The 17,357-nt window shown below is 40.9% G+C and overlaps 1 protein-coding gene and 1 pseudogene across 2 annotated transcripts; one reads left to right on the top strand and one right to left on the bottom strand.

The window, feature by feature from the left end:
- The first annotated feature begins 3,082 nt into the window (after window positions 1-3,082).
- Window positions 3,083-13,057, top strand: nek9 (NIMA related kinase 9). Its single transcript, XM_084914215.1, has 23 exons — window positions 3,083-3,885; window positions 4,226-4,403; window positions 4,500-4,555; window positions 4,646-4,716; window positions 4,806-4,911; window positions 6,911-7,042; window positions 7,132-7,242; window positions 7,363-7,427; window positions 7,506-7,556; window positions 7,655-7,847; window positions 7,929-8,073; window positions 8,864-9,064; window positions 9,234-9,280; window positions 9,383-9,544; window positions 9,660-9,768; window positions 9,856-10,017; window positions 10,156-10,323; window positions 10,409-10,468; window positions 10,583-10,773; window positions 10,867-11,025; window positions 11,125-11,229; window positions 11,322-11,375; window positions 11,475-13,057. The coding sequence occupies exons 1-23, from the start codon at window positions 3,700-3,702 to the stop codon at window positions 11,652-11,654; spliced, it is 2,892 nt and encodes a 963-aa protein (XP_084770341.1). The 5' UTR covers window positions 3,083-3,699; the 3' UTR covers window positions 11,655-13,057.
- LOC146366197 (uncharacterized) lies at window positions 12,888-17,329 on the bottom strand (annotated as a pseudogene). The gene is made up of 3 exons (XR_014798563.1): window positions 17,221-17,329; window positions 14,600-15,850; window positions 12,888-13,379 (listed from the first exon to the last, which is right to left on the bottom strand). The product of XR_014798563.1 is annotated as an uncharacterized LOC146366197 (transcript).
- Window positions 17,330-17,357: the final 28 nt, after the last annotated feature.

Here is a 17,357-nt window from a genome sequence, read left to right as displayed (position 1 = left end):
GATAGAAAGTAACCAGTGAATGTGGATGCCTACTGCCAATTTGTGCAGTCATCATAAATATTAGAATATGTTCAGCACAAACTTGGAAAGACATTTTTGAGCCATTGAATAACCAAACAAATATTACAAATTATACTGTGCTCTTACATCATTTATTAAGACTAATTTCAATATGGATGTTTTTTTTATGTTACGCAAGTGAAAAGATTTTTTTATTACTAGCTGTGAAAAAGCTTAATACTGTGCATGTACGAAATGTACTCCTTTCTTTTTTATGCAGTGGTTCTGACAGATGTTGAAATAATCTTAATTCTCTAAATTAGGATTTAAAGTGCATGTTCAGCAACTTATATAGTTAAAATTTGACCCAAAAAGAGGGAAATGAAACTTCTGGTGTCAAACAATAACAAGTGCAGTAACAACAGGGGTTATTAGCATTCAGCACTCCTGATGATCAATCTGCAAAAAATGAACATAAAAATGTTCCAATTTCTCAGTTCTCATTTCTTCTCTGGCATTCATGTTAATCACTAACGCTCTGTGTCTGTGCCAGTCCATTAAACGTAAACTGGAATCCCTGATAACAGAAAATCAATTCAGTTCAGTTTTATTTATATAGTGCCAAATCACAACAGCAGCTGCCTCAAGTCACTTTGAATTTGTGGTCAAAATATTGAAAACTACACCAAACGTGTCTTGGTTGCTATGCACTTACAGGTTTGTATATCAGAAAGTATTGTGGCCCATCTGATCTGTGGGTCATAAAAGTACAACTTCACACACAGACAGGAGTGACTCAGTCACTAAATTATTTAAACATTATTGAAGTCCTGTCACGCTTTCAAGATATTCCAATTCCTTTATATTATTTCCACCTGGGTGTTTTATTGAAAATATGCTTTCGTTTAAATGTCATATGAATCTTCCCTTGCCTCCTGCAAAGAAGGAATGTGAAACTGACGCCCTTCAGCCACTTATTTGGCACACAGTGTTTTACACATTACTGACAGAGCTAGGTATATTATACCCAATATAACATGAGTATCTTCCTCTTTAACCCCCCTCCCCAAAGGAGTTGTTTTACGTCTTCACAAGCCACCCGGTGGCCTCATATAGGCATACGGATGAGTGATGAATGCTCTGAACTTATATTATAGATACCCGGGATGTACGAATTTAAAAATGGTGAGCTGAGAGACTTTAAAACTGATAAGTATTTGTTTTGTTTTATTATTATTATTATTAGTAGTAGTAGTAGTAGTAGTATTTGTATTATGGTTTATGCTATTTGTATATGCACAGCATATTGTGAACCCAGGTTTTATGTTGAAGTGCATTATGGTAAATGGCCTGTATTTGTATAGCGCTTTTACTAGTCCCTAAGGACCCCAAAGCGCTTTACACAACCAGTCATCCACTCATTCACACACACATTCACACACTGGTGATGGCAAGCTACGTTGTAGCCACAGCCACCCTGGGGCGCACTGACAGAGGCGAGGCTTGACATTATAACTAAAGGTGCTATGGTATTAATGAAGTTCCTTTTCCTTGTACAAAAGAGGGCTTATATAATGACACAAACAAAATAAATTAATTTTCAAATCATTAATGTAAATAATGATATTGGTCCAAAATTCTTCACACCCTTGTGCTTTTAGCTTAAATATTTGTAAACCCGATTAATCCTACAGGGTGTCGTGGTCTTTTCTGGTTTATGTAAGTATTCGCCCCCAAAAAACCTAGTTAAACAGACTTAAAATTAAAACCAACTTAAAATTATCTACTTAGCCTTGTCAGAGCTGTTAAAAGAAGGCTATTACTTAAAGTCACATATTTCCATATCCTACCAATGACAGGCTAATTTAATGTACTTTTCTCTTGCCATACTGACTCATGCTGACTCCCATACTTTGCTATTACAGTCTCTAAGTGACCCCTTATGGGGCAAGGAAGAATCACTTTTTTCTCTGATGTATTGCACAGTGCATCTGGGACTGTGCAGTGACTTGTATGCTGCTCACGTATACACTGATTAGCCACATAACATTAAAACAACAGAATGGACAGCTACAGTGAAAGAAGACACTGATCATATCATAACACTGCAATGTTCTGCTGAGAAATACTGAGACCTGCAATTCACATGGATGTTATTTTGGCTCCCCCTGCAGGCCTTAAAAACAGCCAACGTGGAAGAGCTAAAAAATGCAGTTCCACTAATGCCCACTTGAAGCTGACTCAAACAAAAAGAAAAGCCTCATAGACTCCCAGAACCAGAGGATGATTTAACAGATTGCTGTAATGCATGTGCTGCCTTAAAATACAGTGATAGTTGACGAAGCTATAAAATTATTAGTCAGAGTAATTTATTAATCTGATAGTCCAGCAACACATGCAATAATTAAAATCAGTCAATCACCTTTTATGGTACCACCTTTAATCAATATTAGAGGCTCCTGGTGACCTTTTACTGCACTACAGTTGAGAGTGTGTTGACATATGTCATAACTGTGTGGTAGGCTGCCTATACAGAGCCTGACAAGAAAAGAGTGCAAAGGGTGCAGAAGCATCAAAAGCAGAGCAAATACGTCAGGAAACCACTTCTTTCCTTGGTTGGAAGGACATTAATGCAGGTTTCTAACACTGGCAATACTCAGTTTAATTGCCCAGTGCATTAACTTGATATATATGTGACTTTAGTATCTTGTCAATGTATTGCTGTTTATGGCCTCCCCATCTGCCCTGTTTTATTACGTTGTTGCTTCTATATTGTCTGTTTCATTGTGTATTAACGTGTCTTAACATGTCTTCAGATGTAGCACTCTGAAATTTCGCCGTACAGTATCTGCTATGACAACAAAAGTTAATCTTTTTAATTTTTCATAAAAAACAAAAACAATACTAGTATACATGTCTTGCTTGTCCTGATGCATATTTTATGGTACGTATGTTAGTGTAAAGTAGCTACAACTGTAGGCACAGGGGTCAAAATGAATAAATAAAAATAGTAATACATATGCAAGACTCAGGAAGGCCGAGAAGTGTTGATGTTTCAACCAAGAGACAGACTGCGCTTGACAGTTTCCGGGTCTGAGCGCGAGGAAAGGATGGGCGAGTTGTCGGAGTTGTTGTTGTTTGTGTGTGCGAGGTCAGCTCATTTTAAACACTCGTAACTTCTGTATTTCTTAAGAAGACCTCCCGAAACTATTTTATCAGAGTATCATGTACTCAACAATTTAGTATTTGACTCTGTCGGGCGGGCTGTAATCTCGTTTTGCTAACTTATTAGCCAAATCAAGCTAACTGACAAAACACACCAGTAATGTTCCCGGAAATAAGCGTCGTGACCTTCAATATAAAATGCACAGCGACACGACAGAAGTTAGATCGTTTATTTTGAAAATTCATAGAAAATTTGACTGAACGCTCTCATTTTTGTTGTGTCGTGCTTGACACTAGTGCAACTACTGTAGTTGCACGCGTTTAGCTACGTTGTCTATAACAGTCGTTATATTCTATAAGTAGCTTTGAGAAATCTGACTTTACCCGAACTTTGACGGGTTTTTTTCATTAGCCGACAGCTGTAGCATGTTAGACGCGTGTGCGGCTTTCTAGGAGTCTTCCAGAAAGAGTTGTCGTCGGGCCTGTTCGGGTTATTTCCATCACTGTCATTGGCTAACAAGTTTCTAAACAGAAATGTCACTGGAGGGCTATGAGAGACATCTGGACTCGATAAGCTCGGATTTGAGCAGCGGGTCTGTGGTCAGTGAGCGATCAGCTTTAGCCCCTTTTAATGGCGAAGAGGAGAAGTTGCATTACATTCCTATCCGGATCCTGGGGAGGGGGGCGTTTGGTGAAGCGACTCTGTACAGAAGGACAGAGGTAAGCAGGGTATCAGCATAGCCTGATTTTGTTCTCGTGATTTATTGGCATGGTTTTCTTCATACCTAATGCTATGTGAGGAAATGCCTTGCTAATACATTATGACTTGCAAGTGTCTTCTATTGAAACTGAATGCCTCACTGTTCTCCTCTGTGCACATCCTTGGTATTTCTCACTGTGGCTCTGAGAAATTCTTGGGTGAAAACAAGATGAATGACTTTCTCGTGCATTGCCTGTTAGTCCCTTTGTAATACCTGTCTGCAAGCTTAGCTGCTATTCTAATAACATCTTGAGACATCTCTAATTGAGGCTCTTATTTATTTGGTTTGTTTCCCTATAGGATAACTGTCTGGTGGTATGGAAGGAGGTCGACCTGAACTCACTTTCAGATAAGGAGCGCAGAGATGTCATGAATGAAATAAGCATCCTCTCCATCCTGGAGCACAAAAACATCATAGCCTACTTCAATCATTTCATGGATAAAAACACTCTGCTCATTGAGTTGGAGTATTGCAATGGTAAGCCAGTGCACTGCTAACCTCTGATGATCTGATTGAGGTTAGTTTGGGTGTTGCTCATCTGTGACCGGGTGATAAATTGTCCCGTCATTGCAGGCGGAAATCTGTATGATAAAATCGTCCAGAAAAAGGGGACACTGTTCAGCGAGGAGGTATGAATGGACCATGACAGGCTGTTTATTTTAAACAAAATTTTTATGTTCTTTGCTGTTCTATGTGAATCTTGAACATGTTTTCTTCAGGTGGTCATATGGTACCTGTACCAGATTACTTCAGCAGTGGCCCACATTCACAAGGCTGGGATCTTACACAGGTAGGATGTTCGTGCTCTGACTGAATGTATCCGGCAGATGATTTTCGCAGGTGAAACAATATTTTTTTCTCTCTTTTTGTAAATGGCAGAGATATCAAAACTCTCAACATTTTCCTGACAAAGACTGACCTTATTAAGCTGGGCGACTACGGCCTCGCAAAGAAGCTAGGCTCCGAATTTTCCATGGCGGAGAGTGTAAGTTGTGGCTCCCTCCCCAACATCTCTAAACTGGAGGCTACGATTAAGGAAATCTCAACAGTTGTTAATCATCCGTTTACTCTATTTACACTTGGTGTAGCAGGAGTGTGGTTCTTAGATTTGTGCCTGTTTTACATAGATTACTTAAACATAGATTCCAAAGATAAACTTGTTCTGTTGCTTTGTAGCTGAGGCATAGCTGAGTTTAGATTATCTTAGCAAAGATAGCACACATACTGTAAATGGAAGCGAGTAGGTGTATACAGGGAGTGCAGAATTATTAGGCAAGTTGTATTTTTGAGGAATAATTTTATTATTGAACAACAACCATGTTCTCAATGAACCCAAAAAACTCATTAATATCAAAGCTGAATGTTTTTGGAAGTAGTTTTTAGTTTGTTTTTAGTTTTAGCTATTTTAGGGGGATATCTGTGTGTGCAGGTGACTATTACTGTGCAGAATTATTAGGCAACTTAACAAAAAACAAATATATACCCATTTCAATGATTTATTTTTACCAGTGAAACCAATATAACATCTCCACATTCACAAATATACATTTCTGACATTCAAAAACAAATCAGCGACCAATATAGCCACCTTTCTTTGCAAGGACACTCAAAAGCCTGCCATCCATGGATTCTGTCAGTGTTTTGATCTGTTCACCATCAACATTGCGTGCAGCAGCAACCACAGCCTCCCAGACACTGTTCAGAGAGGTGTACTGTTTTCCCTCCTTGTAAATCTCACATTTGATGATGGACCACAGGTTCTCAATGGGGTTCAGATCAGGTGAACAAGGAGGCCATGTCATTAGTTTTTCTTCTTTTATACCCTTTCTTGCCAGCCACGCTGTGGAGTACTTGGACGCGTGTGATGGAGCATTGTCCTGCATGAAAATCATGTTTTTCTTGAAGGATACAGACTTCTTCCTGTACCACTGCTTGAAGAAGGTGTCTTCCAGAAACTGGCAGTAGGACTGGGAGTTGAGCTTGACTCCATCCTCAACCCCAAAAGGCCCCACAAGCTCATCTTTGATGATACCAGCCCAAACCAGTACTCCACCTCCACCTTGCTGGCGTCTGAGTCGGACTGGAGCTCTCTGCCCTTTACCAATCCAGCCACGGGCCCATCCATCTGGCCCATCAAGACTCACTCTCATTTCATCAGTCCATAAAACCTTAGAAAAACCAGTCTTGAGATATTTCTTGGCCCAGTCTTGACGTTTCAGCTTGTGTGTCTTGTTCAGTGGTGGTCGTCTTTCAGCCTTTCTTACCTTGGCCATGTCTCTGAGTATTGCACACCTTGTGCTTTTGGGCACTCCAGTGATGTTGCAGCTCTGAAATATGGCCAAACTGGTGGCAAGTGGCATCTTGGCAGCTGCACGCTTGACTTTTCTCAGTTCATGGGCAGTTATTTTGCGCCTTGGTTTTTCCACACGCTTCTTGCGACCCTGTTGACTATTTTGAATGAAACGCTTGATTGTTCGATGATCACGCTTCAGAAGCTTTGCAATTTTGAGACTGCTGCATCCCTCTGCAAGATATCTCACTATTTTTGACTTTTCTGAGCCTGTCAAGTCCTTCTTTTGACCCATTTTGCCAAAGGAAAGGAAGTTGCCTAATAATTATGCACACCTGATATAGGGTGTTGATGTCATTAGACCACACCCCTTCTCATTACAGAGATGCACATCACCTAATATGCTTAATTGGTAGTAGGCTTTCGAGCCTATACAGCTTGGAGTAAGACAACATGCATGAAGAGGATGATGTGGACAAAATACTCATTTGCCTAATAATTCTGCACTCCCTGTATGTTTAGCATTCATTAGCCACCTTGCTGCTGTTTACTAATGAGACTCTGCACTAAATGCAAGTGTTTACTGAGAGTTTACTTTGCATACATGCCAGGGTGGTATAGTTTATGAATCAAGTTGAGATAACATGTTTCGCTAATGATCTTAATGCACCATTTCCTTCCTTTGTATGTCCAGTGTGTGGGAACTCCATATTACATGTCACCTGAATTGTGCCAGGGAGCAAAGTACAACTTCAAATCTGACATTTGGGCCATGGGCTGTGTACTTTTTGAACTCCTAACACTTACAAGGACATTTGATGCTACGGTAGGTTTTCAGGCTTTGTGGTAGCGAGCGTAAATTCTGGACTTTTGACTCGAGAATGAGTTTATCATAATGTTTTTCTTTCTTTTCAGAACCCTCTGAATCTCTGTGTGAAAATTGTCCAGGGCAACTGGACTATGGAGTTGAATTCGGATATTTATTCATCTGCAATAGTGAAGCTTGTGCATGAGTGTCTCGATCAAGTAAGTGAGAAGAACAATCAGAGTGTTGTTTCGAGTTTAAAAACGAACGTCTGACCCCAGAGATAACACTGTGGTTAAGTAAAGAGCTGATTGATATCACTAAGCCTTGTGATCTTTCAGGATCCTGCAAAGAGGCCCACCGCTGAGCAGATTCTCGACCAGCCATTAATTTCCTCCTGCCGACAGTAAGAACGCTTCGAATCCTCATATTGCCTCGTTATAATAAAAATCTGCCACTCATTGACAGCTTCACTGTTTGACAGGGAGCTTGAAGAGCGAGTTTGCCTGCTAAATTCAGCCATGAAGAAACCAAAGTGAGTTCATGTTTCCTCAGCTGTGTGTTCACCATCATAGAAGCAGGCTCGACATCTTTCCGACATGATTTAAATGATTTGTTGTGCTTGTGCAATAGGCTGAGCACAGTGAGCGAGAGTCCTGTCGCGGTGGTTACTCAACGCTCGAGGGATGTGTATTACTGGGGTGGAGGGAAGTTCACTCCTCAGAAACTAGACACGTTCAAAGCAGGCAGCAGTGCCCAGTATGTGTGTGCAGGAGAGAACCACTTTGCGGTTGTGTCAGTGGAAAAGGAGCTGTATACCTGGGCTGTAAGTATTAATCCATCGTTCTGTGGAAGACATATTTGATCCGGTTTTTGCTGCACTACAGGGAACTTTTTCCACCCTCAGAATGTACAAGGCGGGGCTAAGATGGTGGGCCAGCTAGGGCACGGAGACCAGGCCTCGTACCGGCAACCAAAGAAGGTGGAGAAGCTGATAGGGAAGGCTATCCGACAGGTGGCATGTGGGGCTGACTTCACTGCCTGTGTCACTGGTAAGTGAAGAAGATTCCTGCTAAGGCCTGATTTATAGTGCTGTGGTAAATGTTTGCAGTAGCTGTAGCATAGCCATATAACACTGCACCCTAACTGAAGCTGTATCCTGATATGCAGTTTACCAAAACTACATGTCACAGTGATGTAGGTACCTTAATGTCACTCACTGGTTTGTGAAGTCTGCAAACAAGCTGTCCTGCAGCTGGCAGTGTTGGGGTCATTACACAAGATAAATAATGTGTTACACGTTACTTGTTACTTTTATTTAAAAGTAATGCAGTACATTATTTAATTATGTTTAATTTTGAGGACACAGAAACTCCTTCAGCATGCTGTCTGTGAAGATGCTTGCAAAGAGTCAAAGATGTTTCTGTCCTGCATGCAGTTTCCACTTTACCATCGCACTCTTATCCTTTTGTGCAATAAAAGGAAGAGTAATGTCCATATCTGGCTGTTTGAGAAACTGCACCTCCATGTTGGCCTGGTTTTTCAGCCTGCCACCCGGGTTGCCACTTGAGTAATGCAGACTGCAGTGTCTGTATATCAGTTAGCACAAGGACAGTGCCTGGAGTATGTTGTGAAGTCTTTTTTTTAAATGCATTTCAGTAAAAGTTAGTGTTGTTAAACAGTTAAATGCAGACACATCAGCACATAGAGTATAAATGTAGCGTGTGGTATTACCCACCACAATGTAGGCTCTGCAAAGGTTCAGCACAGCACTACAAATGAAGCTGAAAAAAGAAAACAGGGTCTGTAAAGCCATCAAAAATTCCTCTGTCTCTTTTGCAGATGAAGACCAGATGTACATGTTCGGGTCGGACTATTATGGGTGCATTGGAGTCGAGGGCGAGCTGGGCATGGAGATTCTGGAGCCAGTTCTTCTGGAGTTTTTTGAGGAGCGGCCGGTGCGCCAGGTTTCCTGTGGAGACAACCACGTGGTGGTGCTGACTCAGAATGGCGACATCTACTCGTGGGGCGTAGGAGAGTATGGTACATAGGGTTGCTGTTTTTAGCTGATGTTTGTAAGCATCTGCCAGATTTCCTTCTTTGACTTTCATAATTGTAGCCAGTAGGTGGAGAAAGTGTCACTTAAATGTACTGCATTTTAAGATTGCATCTCATCCTTAATCTGTTTTTATTTAATTTTTTCACATGGCAGGACGTCTTGGCCTGGAGTGTGAGGATGATTTTAATTCTCCTATGCAAGTAAGACTTACTTCAGTGTCATAGCAGAGGCCTCTCAGGAGCTGGTTAAATACAAATGAATTTAATGTTACATCTGCTGTTTGTTTGTTTGTTTGTTTTCAGGTGGAGATTCCTAAAGGCGCAACTATCTCATCAGTGTCGTGTGGCAGTGATGGAACTTTCTTTTTGACCGAGATGGGCAAAGTCTTGGCATGTGGAAACAATGAATTCAACAAGCTGGGGCTGACTCAAGGATTCTCTGGAATCAAAAACCACCCCGGAGAGGTATTTAGCTGTATTTAAAGTACTATAATAATAACAGTCTTGCGCACCGCTTTGTGCAGCTGTGCTTATAAATGCCTTTTTCTTTCTTTTTTTTCTCTCATGTTTGGCAATCCAGAGTTACCAGGGGATCCCGTACATCACCTCACTGACCTTGGTAAAGCAGCTGTCTCGCTTCAAGATCCGGACCATAGCTCCAGGGAAGACACACACAGCTGCCATTGATGGTACAACAAAAAATAGTTATTATCATTTCTCTTCTAAAAAATAACTGTGTCAAAGAGGTTTCGTTCATATGATTTTTGTCTTTGCAGAACGTGGTCGTCTGATCACCTTTGGCTGCAACAAGTATGGGCAGTTAGGCGCGAAGGACTTCAAGAAACACCAGTGTGTCCAGGTCCTTGTTGGCCCGTTTGGAGGGAAGATAGTGACCAAAGTGTCTTGTGGAGATGGATTCACCATTGCAGCCACAGAGGGTAAGAGCATGTGCACTACTGTGGTTCATGTATTGCAACAAAAATATGCTAACTATTATGATATGTATATATCAAGTATTTGTTTGTTTGTTTTTTTTCCTCCTCAGAACAGTATGACATAATTTTTTTTTCTTGCAGACAATCAGATCTTTGCCTGGGGAAACGCAGGAAATGGGAGACTCGGGATGCCTGCTGATAAAGGATTCGGCTCTGAGGTTTGCCCCGCCATGCCGAGGCCAATATTTGGTTCCCTCCACCACGTCCCAGACCTTTCTTGCCGTGGTTGGCACACCATCATCATAATGGGTCTGTCTAGAAAATCGCTGCACAGACACCAACAGAAGTTATTTCATAAAACAGCTAATTAATGCCTGTTTTTCCTAATTTGTAGAAAAAGTACTCAACTCAAAAACCATCCGCTCAAACAGCAGTGGACTGTCGACCGATAGGGGTAAATACGTTTGTTGACATTTGTGTTCTGATTAATTTTGTTTTCTTGAAAGTTAATTCACGTGTGTGTGTGTGTGTGTGTGTGTGTGTGTGTGTGTGTGTGTGTGTGTGTCAGGGCTGGCCCATGAGGAATCTCCATCCACGTCCATGGATCTGGACATCGAACTTGGTGCCGAGACGGAGTGTCGCGACAGGGGTCTTGGGGGTACAATGGAGGTTAATGCAGAGGATTGCTTCCTGGAAACTCCAATGATGTCGATGACGAATCAGACCGGGGACAGCTCCTGCCCTCTGTGGCTGAGAAAGGTTTGTTACCGTGGAAGCACAAATAAATAAGGAAATCTTGATTTTTATTTATTTATTTTTTTATCTTAATTTTGTGATGTTCTCTTCCAACAGGAGCTCGAAGATGCAGAGTTCATCCCGATACCAGACAACTCGGAGCCTCTCACTCCAGGCCAGCTCTCTTCCTTCTCTAAGAGTGTTACTTTACCGTATGAAGAACTGAAAGAGCTTAAAGCAGCTGCAGCAGCAGTCGGCAGCATGAAGGACCTACCGGTAAAGCAATCAGCTGCTTTTTATGTACGATTTCCACTAAGCACTCTTAATAAAGAGGCTATATTCACTTCATATATTCTCTGCGTGTTGGCTTTACAGACAAAACGAATGAGCTGTGATAAGGTGAACGGACTGGAGGAGACTGATGGCTTGGCAAAAGGAGAGTCTTATGGGTGCTGCAATTCAAGTAGTGAGCTGACACAGGTAACATACTCAAGAATCCGAAGCGTGAGTAAATGCGGCATTCACCGCAGTGCTTCGATGACAGTAAACCCTTTTGTTGTGGTTTTTTGCAGCTGCGAGAGACAGTCGCCCGTCAAGAGATGAGAATCCAAATGCTTGAGAAACAGGTGATTGTTTTTGGTTTATGTTTCAAATCCAGCGACCTCTGAGCTCACTTTGATTGTTGTGTTTAAATAACACCAAGCACACATCTCTGCTGCCTGTAGATCAGCGAGCAGCGGCTGGAGAATGAGAGGCTCTGGGCGGCCATCAATCGTTCTGCGCTGCAGGGAGCAGTATGCGACAGTAATGGAAACCATCCCTCCGCTCGTACGCCCATGGATGGAGGAAGAAGAAGAGGCGGGCTCACAAATCATGGAGGTCGATCTGCTGGGGCCAGCGTGTGAGGCTTAACGTGCAGATGTCCTGGCCATGGGTGAAATGTCAAACCCTCCTAGCACATACTGAGTTGAGCAATGTGAGGTGGACGGGCAGCGGAGACGTCATCCTCATTTCCACTCAGAGGTTACATGACAGATGTTAGCACAGTGCTAAGTTTAACGATTACATTTTATTGCATAGGTGTAATAATGTAAAGATGCATCGCACACGCTCAGTGCAAGCCAGCCCGATCCTCCAGACAGGAAATGTTGGCTGGATTCAACAAGAAGCATCAGACCTTAACGCCTGGGAGAGACAATCTGGTCATAGTGTTACACTGCCACGTGCAGCAGACAGCAAGTCTGCACGTTTGGTGGTGGTTTTGTTCCGTTTTGGTGACGCTTCAGTCCTTTAGTGCCTCAGAAGTTAGTATTTATCAAATACGCTAGCTTATGCAAATGTATCCAAAGTGTATGTATATGCAAAAGGTTGTCAGTCTGTATGCTGGCAGCTTCTTCCAAAGTAAAAACATAACATGTACATCATGTTTTGTTCCACTTTTTACATTTTAATTTCTTCTGATATTCCTAAAAGGTGAAAGCGCTAAACAGAACTCAGCCTCTAAACCTCTTTTGGTATTTATCGCACATTTTAGCGATTGCAAACTTATTTGAATTAATTCATGCAAACATATACATACAGCTTAAATTGCATGTTTTATTGTTGTATTAAGAGCACTTGTGTGAAGCAAAAAAACTACTGATTCTTTTTTTTAAATACGAGTTATTTTTCCTGTTTTCTTTGTGACACTGAACACTTGAACAGTTTGCGTAAAAACAATTGTGGTCTTTCAAACATTTATTCTGTAGTTGAACATGAAGCTATAAAACATTTTTTTGTAACTGTTTTGTCTCTGATACTTTTTGAAATTTCCTCATTTTTTGTTTGCAATTTTGTCATTTGTGAAAGCAAAAATGTTTATATTTCATTTTTTTTTCGTAGCTCTGTTGGATCCGTTTATTCTCATGTTATGAGCTATACGTGTTTGTGTGTGTGTGTGTGTGCATGTGTGCGCGCTCACATGCTTCAAATAACAACTGTGTAACTGCAGAGTATTTTTTTTTTAATGTTGGGGGAAAAACATCATACATTACAGAGTGCCTTAAGCTATTGAATCTTGAATTTGTGCATATATGACTGCTGTGCCTTAAATTGTTTTTTTTGTTGTTGTGTGTTCAGTTTTTAAAAATACGGTTTACTTTTTTTTTTTTTCTTTAAATAGTTTACTAAATACTGCTGGGATGCAACGGTTGTAAGAAAAAAAAACAAAAAAGACCCCAACTGCATCTCGCCCAGTCACTCTGTTTGTCTATGCTTTGTGTACAAGCCATAAATAAAACTGTTATCTTTCATTCTGAGTGTACAGTCAGCAGTTACCACACTTTATTGTGTTACTATTTATTGATGTCAACATTTCTGCTTTTAGAACATGAATCATATTAGACAATAATGAGGGAAATATTGAAATGGCAGCAGATTAATAAATTCTCCAAAGTGGCCGATCTAATAAGTGACATCATCATCATAACAAGGTGTCTTTTGATGTGCTGACGCTCACAGATCTCAGACTCGCTGTCAGGGGAGGATTTCTTGACCCGTTTTGGCTGCGACGTGCCAGCTTGGAGACGAGCCTGAGGCAGACTGCTTAGATTTCCCTGGCAGTTTTGTGATCTGTTCTTTTTATTTAAAACCTGGACAAAAACAAATACAGTTCAAAATAAAATCCAGTACTCATAACAAGTCATGAGTATATCGAGGGGGAGAACTTAGGTTTAGTAGTTTGGAGACAAAGTTAGAGAAGAAAGACTGAGATGGTTTGGACATGTGCAGAAAGAAAATTGGATATACTGAAAAAGGATGTTGAATAGAAGGGAAAAGAAGAACACCACAGAGGATGTTCATGTATAGAGTGAAGGAGGACATGCAGAGGGTTGGTGTGATAGAGGATGCTATAGATGCTAGAGATAGGGTGAAATGGAGACAGATAATCTGCTGTGGTGACCCCTAAAGGGAGCAGCTGAAAAAAGAAAACGACTTAAACTTCATTAGTTATACCTTAGTTATATCTGACCACTACCATGTTGAACCCCCTTTTTTGCCAACAGAACTGCCTTAAGTCTTCATTGCATGGATTTAACAAGGTGCTAGGAACATATTTGGTCCATGTTAACATGATAGCATCACACAGAACATGGTGTATTATCCTGCTGCAAATAGCCATCAGAAAATGCGGATACACTGTGGTGATAAAGGGATGGACACAGTTAGCAACAATATTCAGACAGGCTGTGGCATTTTAATGATACTCAGTTGGTACAAAGAGGCCCAAAGTGTGCCAAGATTTTTTTTTCCTTTTGTTGATGCAAAATCCTGACCCTACCAAGTAAATGTAACAATATAAATTGACTGAATTTGCATGTTTTCTTTTTTTTAGATAAATTATTGTCAAATTTCGGTGACTGTGCAATTTGTAGCCTCAGTTTCCTGTTCTTAGCAGATACGAGTGGCACAGGATGTGGTTTTCTTTAGCCCATCTGCCTCAAGGCTTATCGTTTTCAGAGGCTCTTCTGCATACCTTGGTGGTAACAAGCAGATTTTTGAGTCACTGTTACCTTCCTGTCAGCTTGAGGCAGTCTGGCTTGTTCCTTGAGCTTTAGCATCAACAACTGCCACTCAGGTTTTATCACTATTCTCTGTAAACGTTAAAGATTGCATATCCCAGCAGACCAGCAGTTTCTAAAATACTCAGACCACCCACATTCCCAAATCTGATGCTCAGTTTGAACATCTGCAGGTTTTCCTGCCCATGAGCTGCTGCCATCATGACTGGCTGATCATGTATTTGCATTAATGAGCAGCTGAGCAGTGTAGCTGACAAAGTGTTCGGTGAGTGATCATGTTAGTGTCTTACCTCTGGACTGTTGTTTCTGGTGTGTTTTCAGGAACTGCTCTATCTGGGATCCTTTGGTCCTGTTAGTGTACGAGTTGAAGACTTGCCGGCATGAAAAATTCGCCTTCTCACATATTCGGACGTGCTTCTCTAATCTTTCACTCGCAAACTTTCTGTTGCAGACTTTGCAAGGAAAAAGCTGGAGGCTGACTTCTGTGCTCTCCATGAGCACGAGCTCTCCCTGTTGTGGTCTACTCCATTGTGAAGGTCTAGATGGAAGAGTTGAATCCCAGAGCTGATTTCCTCCTGCCCCTCTGTGGTTTCCTGTATAAGGAGTTTTCTGCAGATTCACCTGAGGCACATCACTGTACTTTATTTTTTCTATTTCTCCACCAGTACCACAATCTGTCCCATCTCCTCGTTTTCCTCTGGTATGTTCTTTCACATTGTGCCATCTTGATTTGTTCAGTTCTCCACTCACTTCTTGTTTGCTGGATATGACCTTATAAGTGCCTTTATTTCCTTTCCTGTTAGGCTGAATAGTTTCTGAATCATCCTGCTGTTCTTCCTTCGTAGTCCTCATTCTGTCCTCAGTCCTCTGATCTTGTTTGAGCCTAACTTGCTTAAAATCATCATACCTTCTATCCTCCATCACTTTATCTGTGCCTCGTGCTAGCTCTCTAAACTGGAGCTCAGACATTCTGGTATTAGTTTGAGCTTCTCGCACCTGAGCTCGTCCTCTGTTGTGTCCCTCTTCCCTACTCGTTTTCTCATTACCTCCAGCATAGTCAGCGCTGGCCCTCTGGAGCTTTTGTCTTATTTTTAATTCAACTTTCAAGAGCTTCTCCTGCAGCATGAGCTGTTTTGCATGGATTGCTTTGGTCATCTGCAGCTCTTCACTGGGCAGTCTGTCTGACAGTGAGGCTACAGTGGTCTCTGTGATGCCATGTGAATGATGCTCCTGGGGTAACAAAGGGGCTTCTGGTTGAGTAGAAACTGTGGTGTTTTCAAAATCATCCAAATCGAGTGAAACCTGTGGCCTACTAGGTCTTCTATGGCTCACAGGCTTGTTTGGAAATGGATGATTTACTGCATCTGCTTTCCTATTAGGCACGCCACGTCTTTCCCCTGCAAAGTTGTGATGCCCCTGAGGAGTGTCTCTTCTTCTATGTGTGTTCATGACTTCATCTGTTGTTACAGATCATAAGCTGTTGTTCCACAGATTCAAAGATACCTGAATCCACTATATGGGGTCCTTTTATTGTATAATTTCTGTGCAAAAAGCAAGAAGAAAAGGGTAAGGGTAAGACTTGTACAATATCATTGCCCCAATTCCAAAAAAGTTGATGTATAAAAGCTTATTTAAAAACAGGATGTAGTAATTATCTGAAAATCTCATAAACCCACATTTTAGTCACAACAGATCATAGAAAGCATATGACATGTTTGAACTGAGATAATGTTATCAAATAGCAGTTTTACTGTTTCGTAAAAAAAATATTTTCGCATTTCTGAAAAAGTTGGGATGAGGCAACAAAAAGTCGGAAAAGTAAGTAAAAAAGAAATTCTTGAAAACCATTTTTTAGTTCATTAGATTTATCTGCAAAAGCTCAGTAACACCACTGGGTATAAAAAGATTTTAGAGAGGCAGGCTTTCTCAGAAGTAGCGGTGGGCAGAGGTTCACCAATTTGGAAAGAAACTGTGTCTGCATTTGAAACCTTTGAATATCATATCATATACAGTACATATTATCATCAAAAGATGCAGAGAATTTGGGGGATATCTGGGGAAAAAAAATAGAGGGACCATTACGCTTGTTATCAATTCCAATTTTTAAAAGCCTTCAGCTCTGACGGTATGGGGGTACATTTATGCCTATGCAATTGGCAGCTTGCACATTTGAAAAGGCTCCATGCTCAACCCTGAAAGGTACATACAGGCTTTATAGCAATGTATGCTTCTCCATGTGGTACTTTTGGAAGGAAGGCCTTGCATATTTCCAAAAGATAATGCTAAACCACATACTGCATCTATTACAGCAGTACTGCATCCACGAGCTGCCGAACTAGTCTGCCTGCAGCTTGGACCTTTCACCAAATGAAAATATTTAGCACATCATGAATTGAAAAAGCACCTCGAATCTTAAACGAGTGAAGAATGGGATGACGGCCAGCCTCTCCCAAAATTTCAGCAGCTCTAAAGAAATGTTTCTGCCATCACCTTTATTAAATGTTTCTTTTAGTCTAGGACTAGGTTTAATCCATGCTTGTGAAACAAGCCATAAATGCAGGGAAAAAAAAAACCTCAAGTACAAAGGTAATTGACGTACTGCTTTAAAAATATCTGTGTTACAGTTCAGTTTATCAACAGATATTTAGGCTTAATTTGGCGCATGGTGAGATGGTCAAATGCTTCAGAAAGAGACAAGCATGTTTATTTATTTATTTTTATTAAAGTTTTTTTTAACGGCACAAAATAGGTTTTGTTAACTTTTTAACAACAGAGACCATAAATGTGCGCTCGACTAATAATTCAAAAAATACCGATATGTTCATGTCTTTGTCTGCAATAACATTTATTAGATAAAAAATAGAATCCAGTTTCAGAAAACTCTCATAAATATAATCTGCTATCTACTTACCAGCATACCGATGTATATTTTCCTTAAAAACCCTGTCCTTCCAGCGTTTACATTTGTTGCCTAGATACAAAGCTTCTCGGTTGTTTTCTGATTGGTCCGGTAAACAAACACCACTTCCTGTAATCCTCTGTTCCAGC

This window comes from Perissodus microlepis, chromosome 19, assembly GCF_051167445.1.
Source record: "Perissodus microlepis isolate ML-2025 ecotype Zambia chromosome 19, ASM5116744v1, whole genome shotgun sequence".
Classification (NCBI taxonomy): domain Eukaryota; kingdom Metazoa; phylum Chordata; class Actinopteri; order Cichliformes; family Cichlidae; genus Perissodus; species Perissodus microlepis.
Note: the sequence above shows the minus strand (reverse complement) of the source record. Positions and strands in the feature narration are given on the sequence as shown.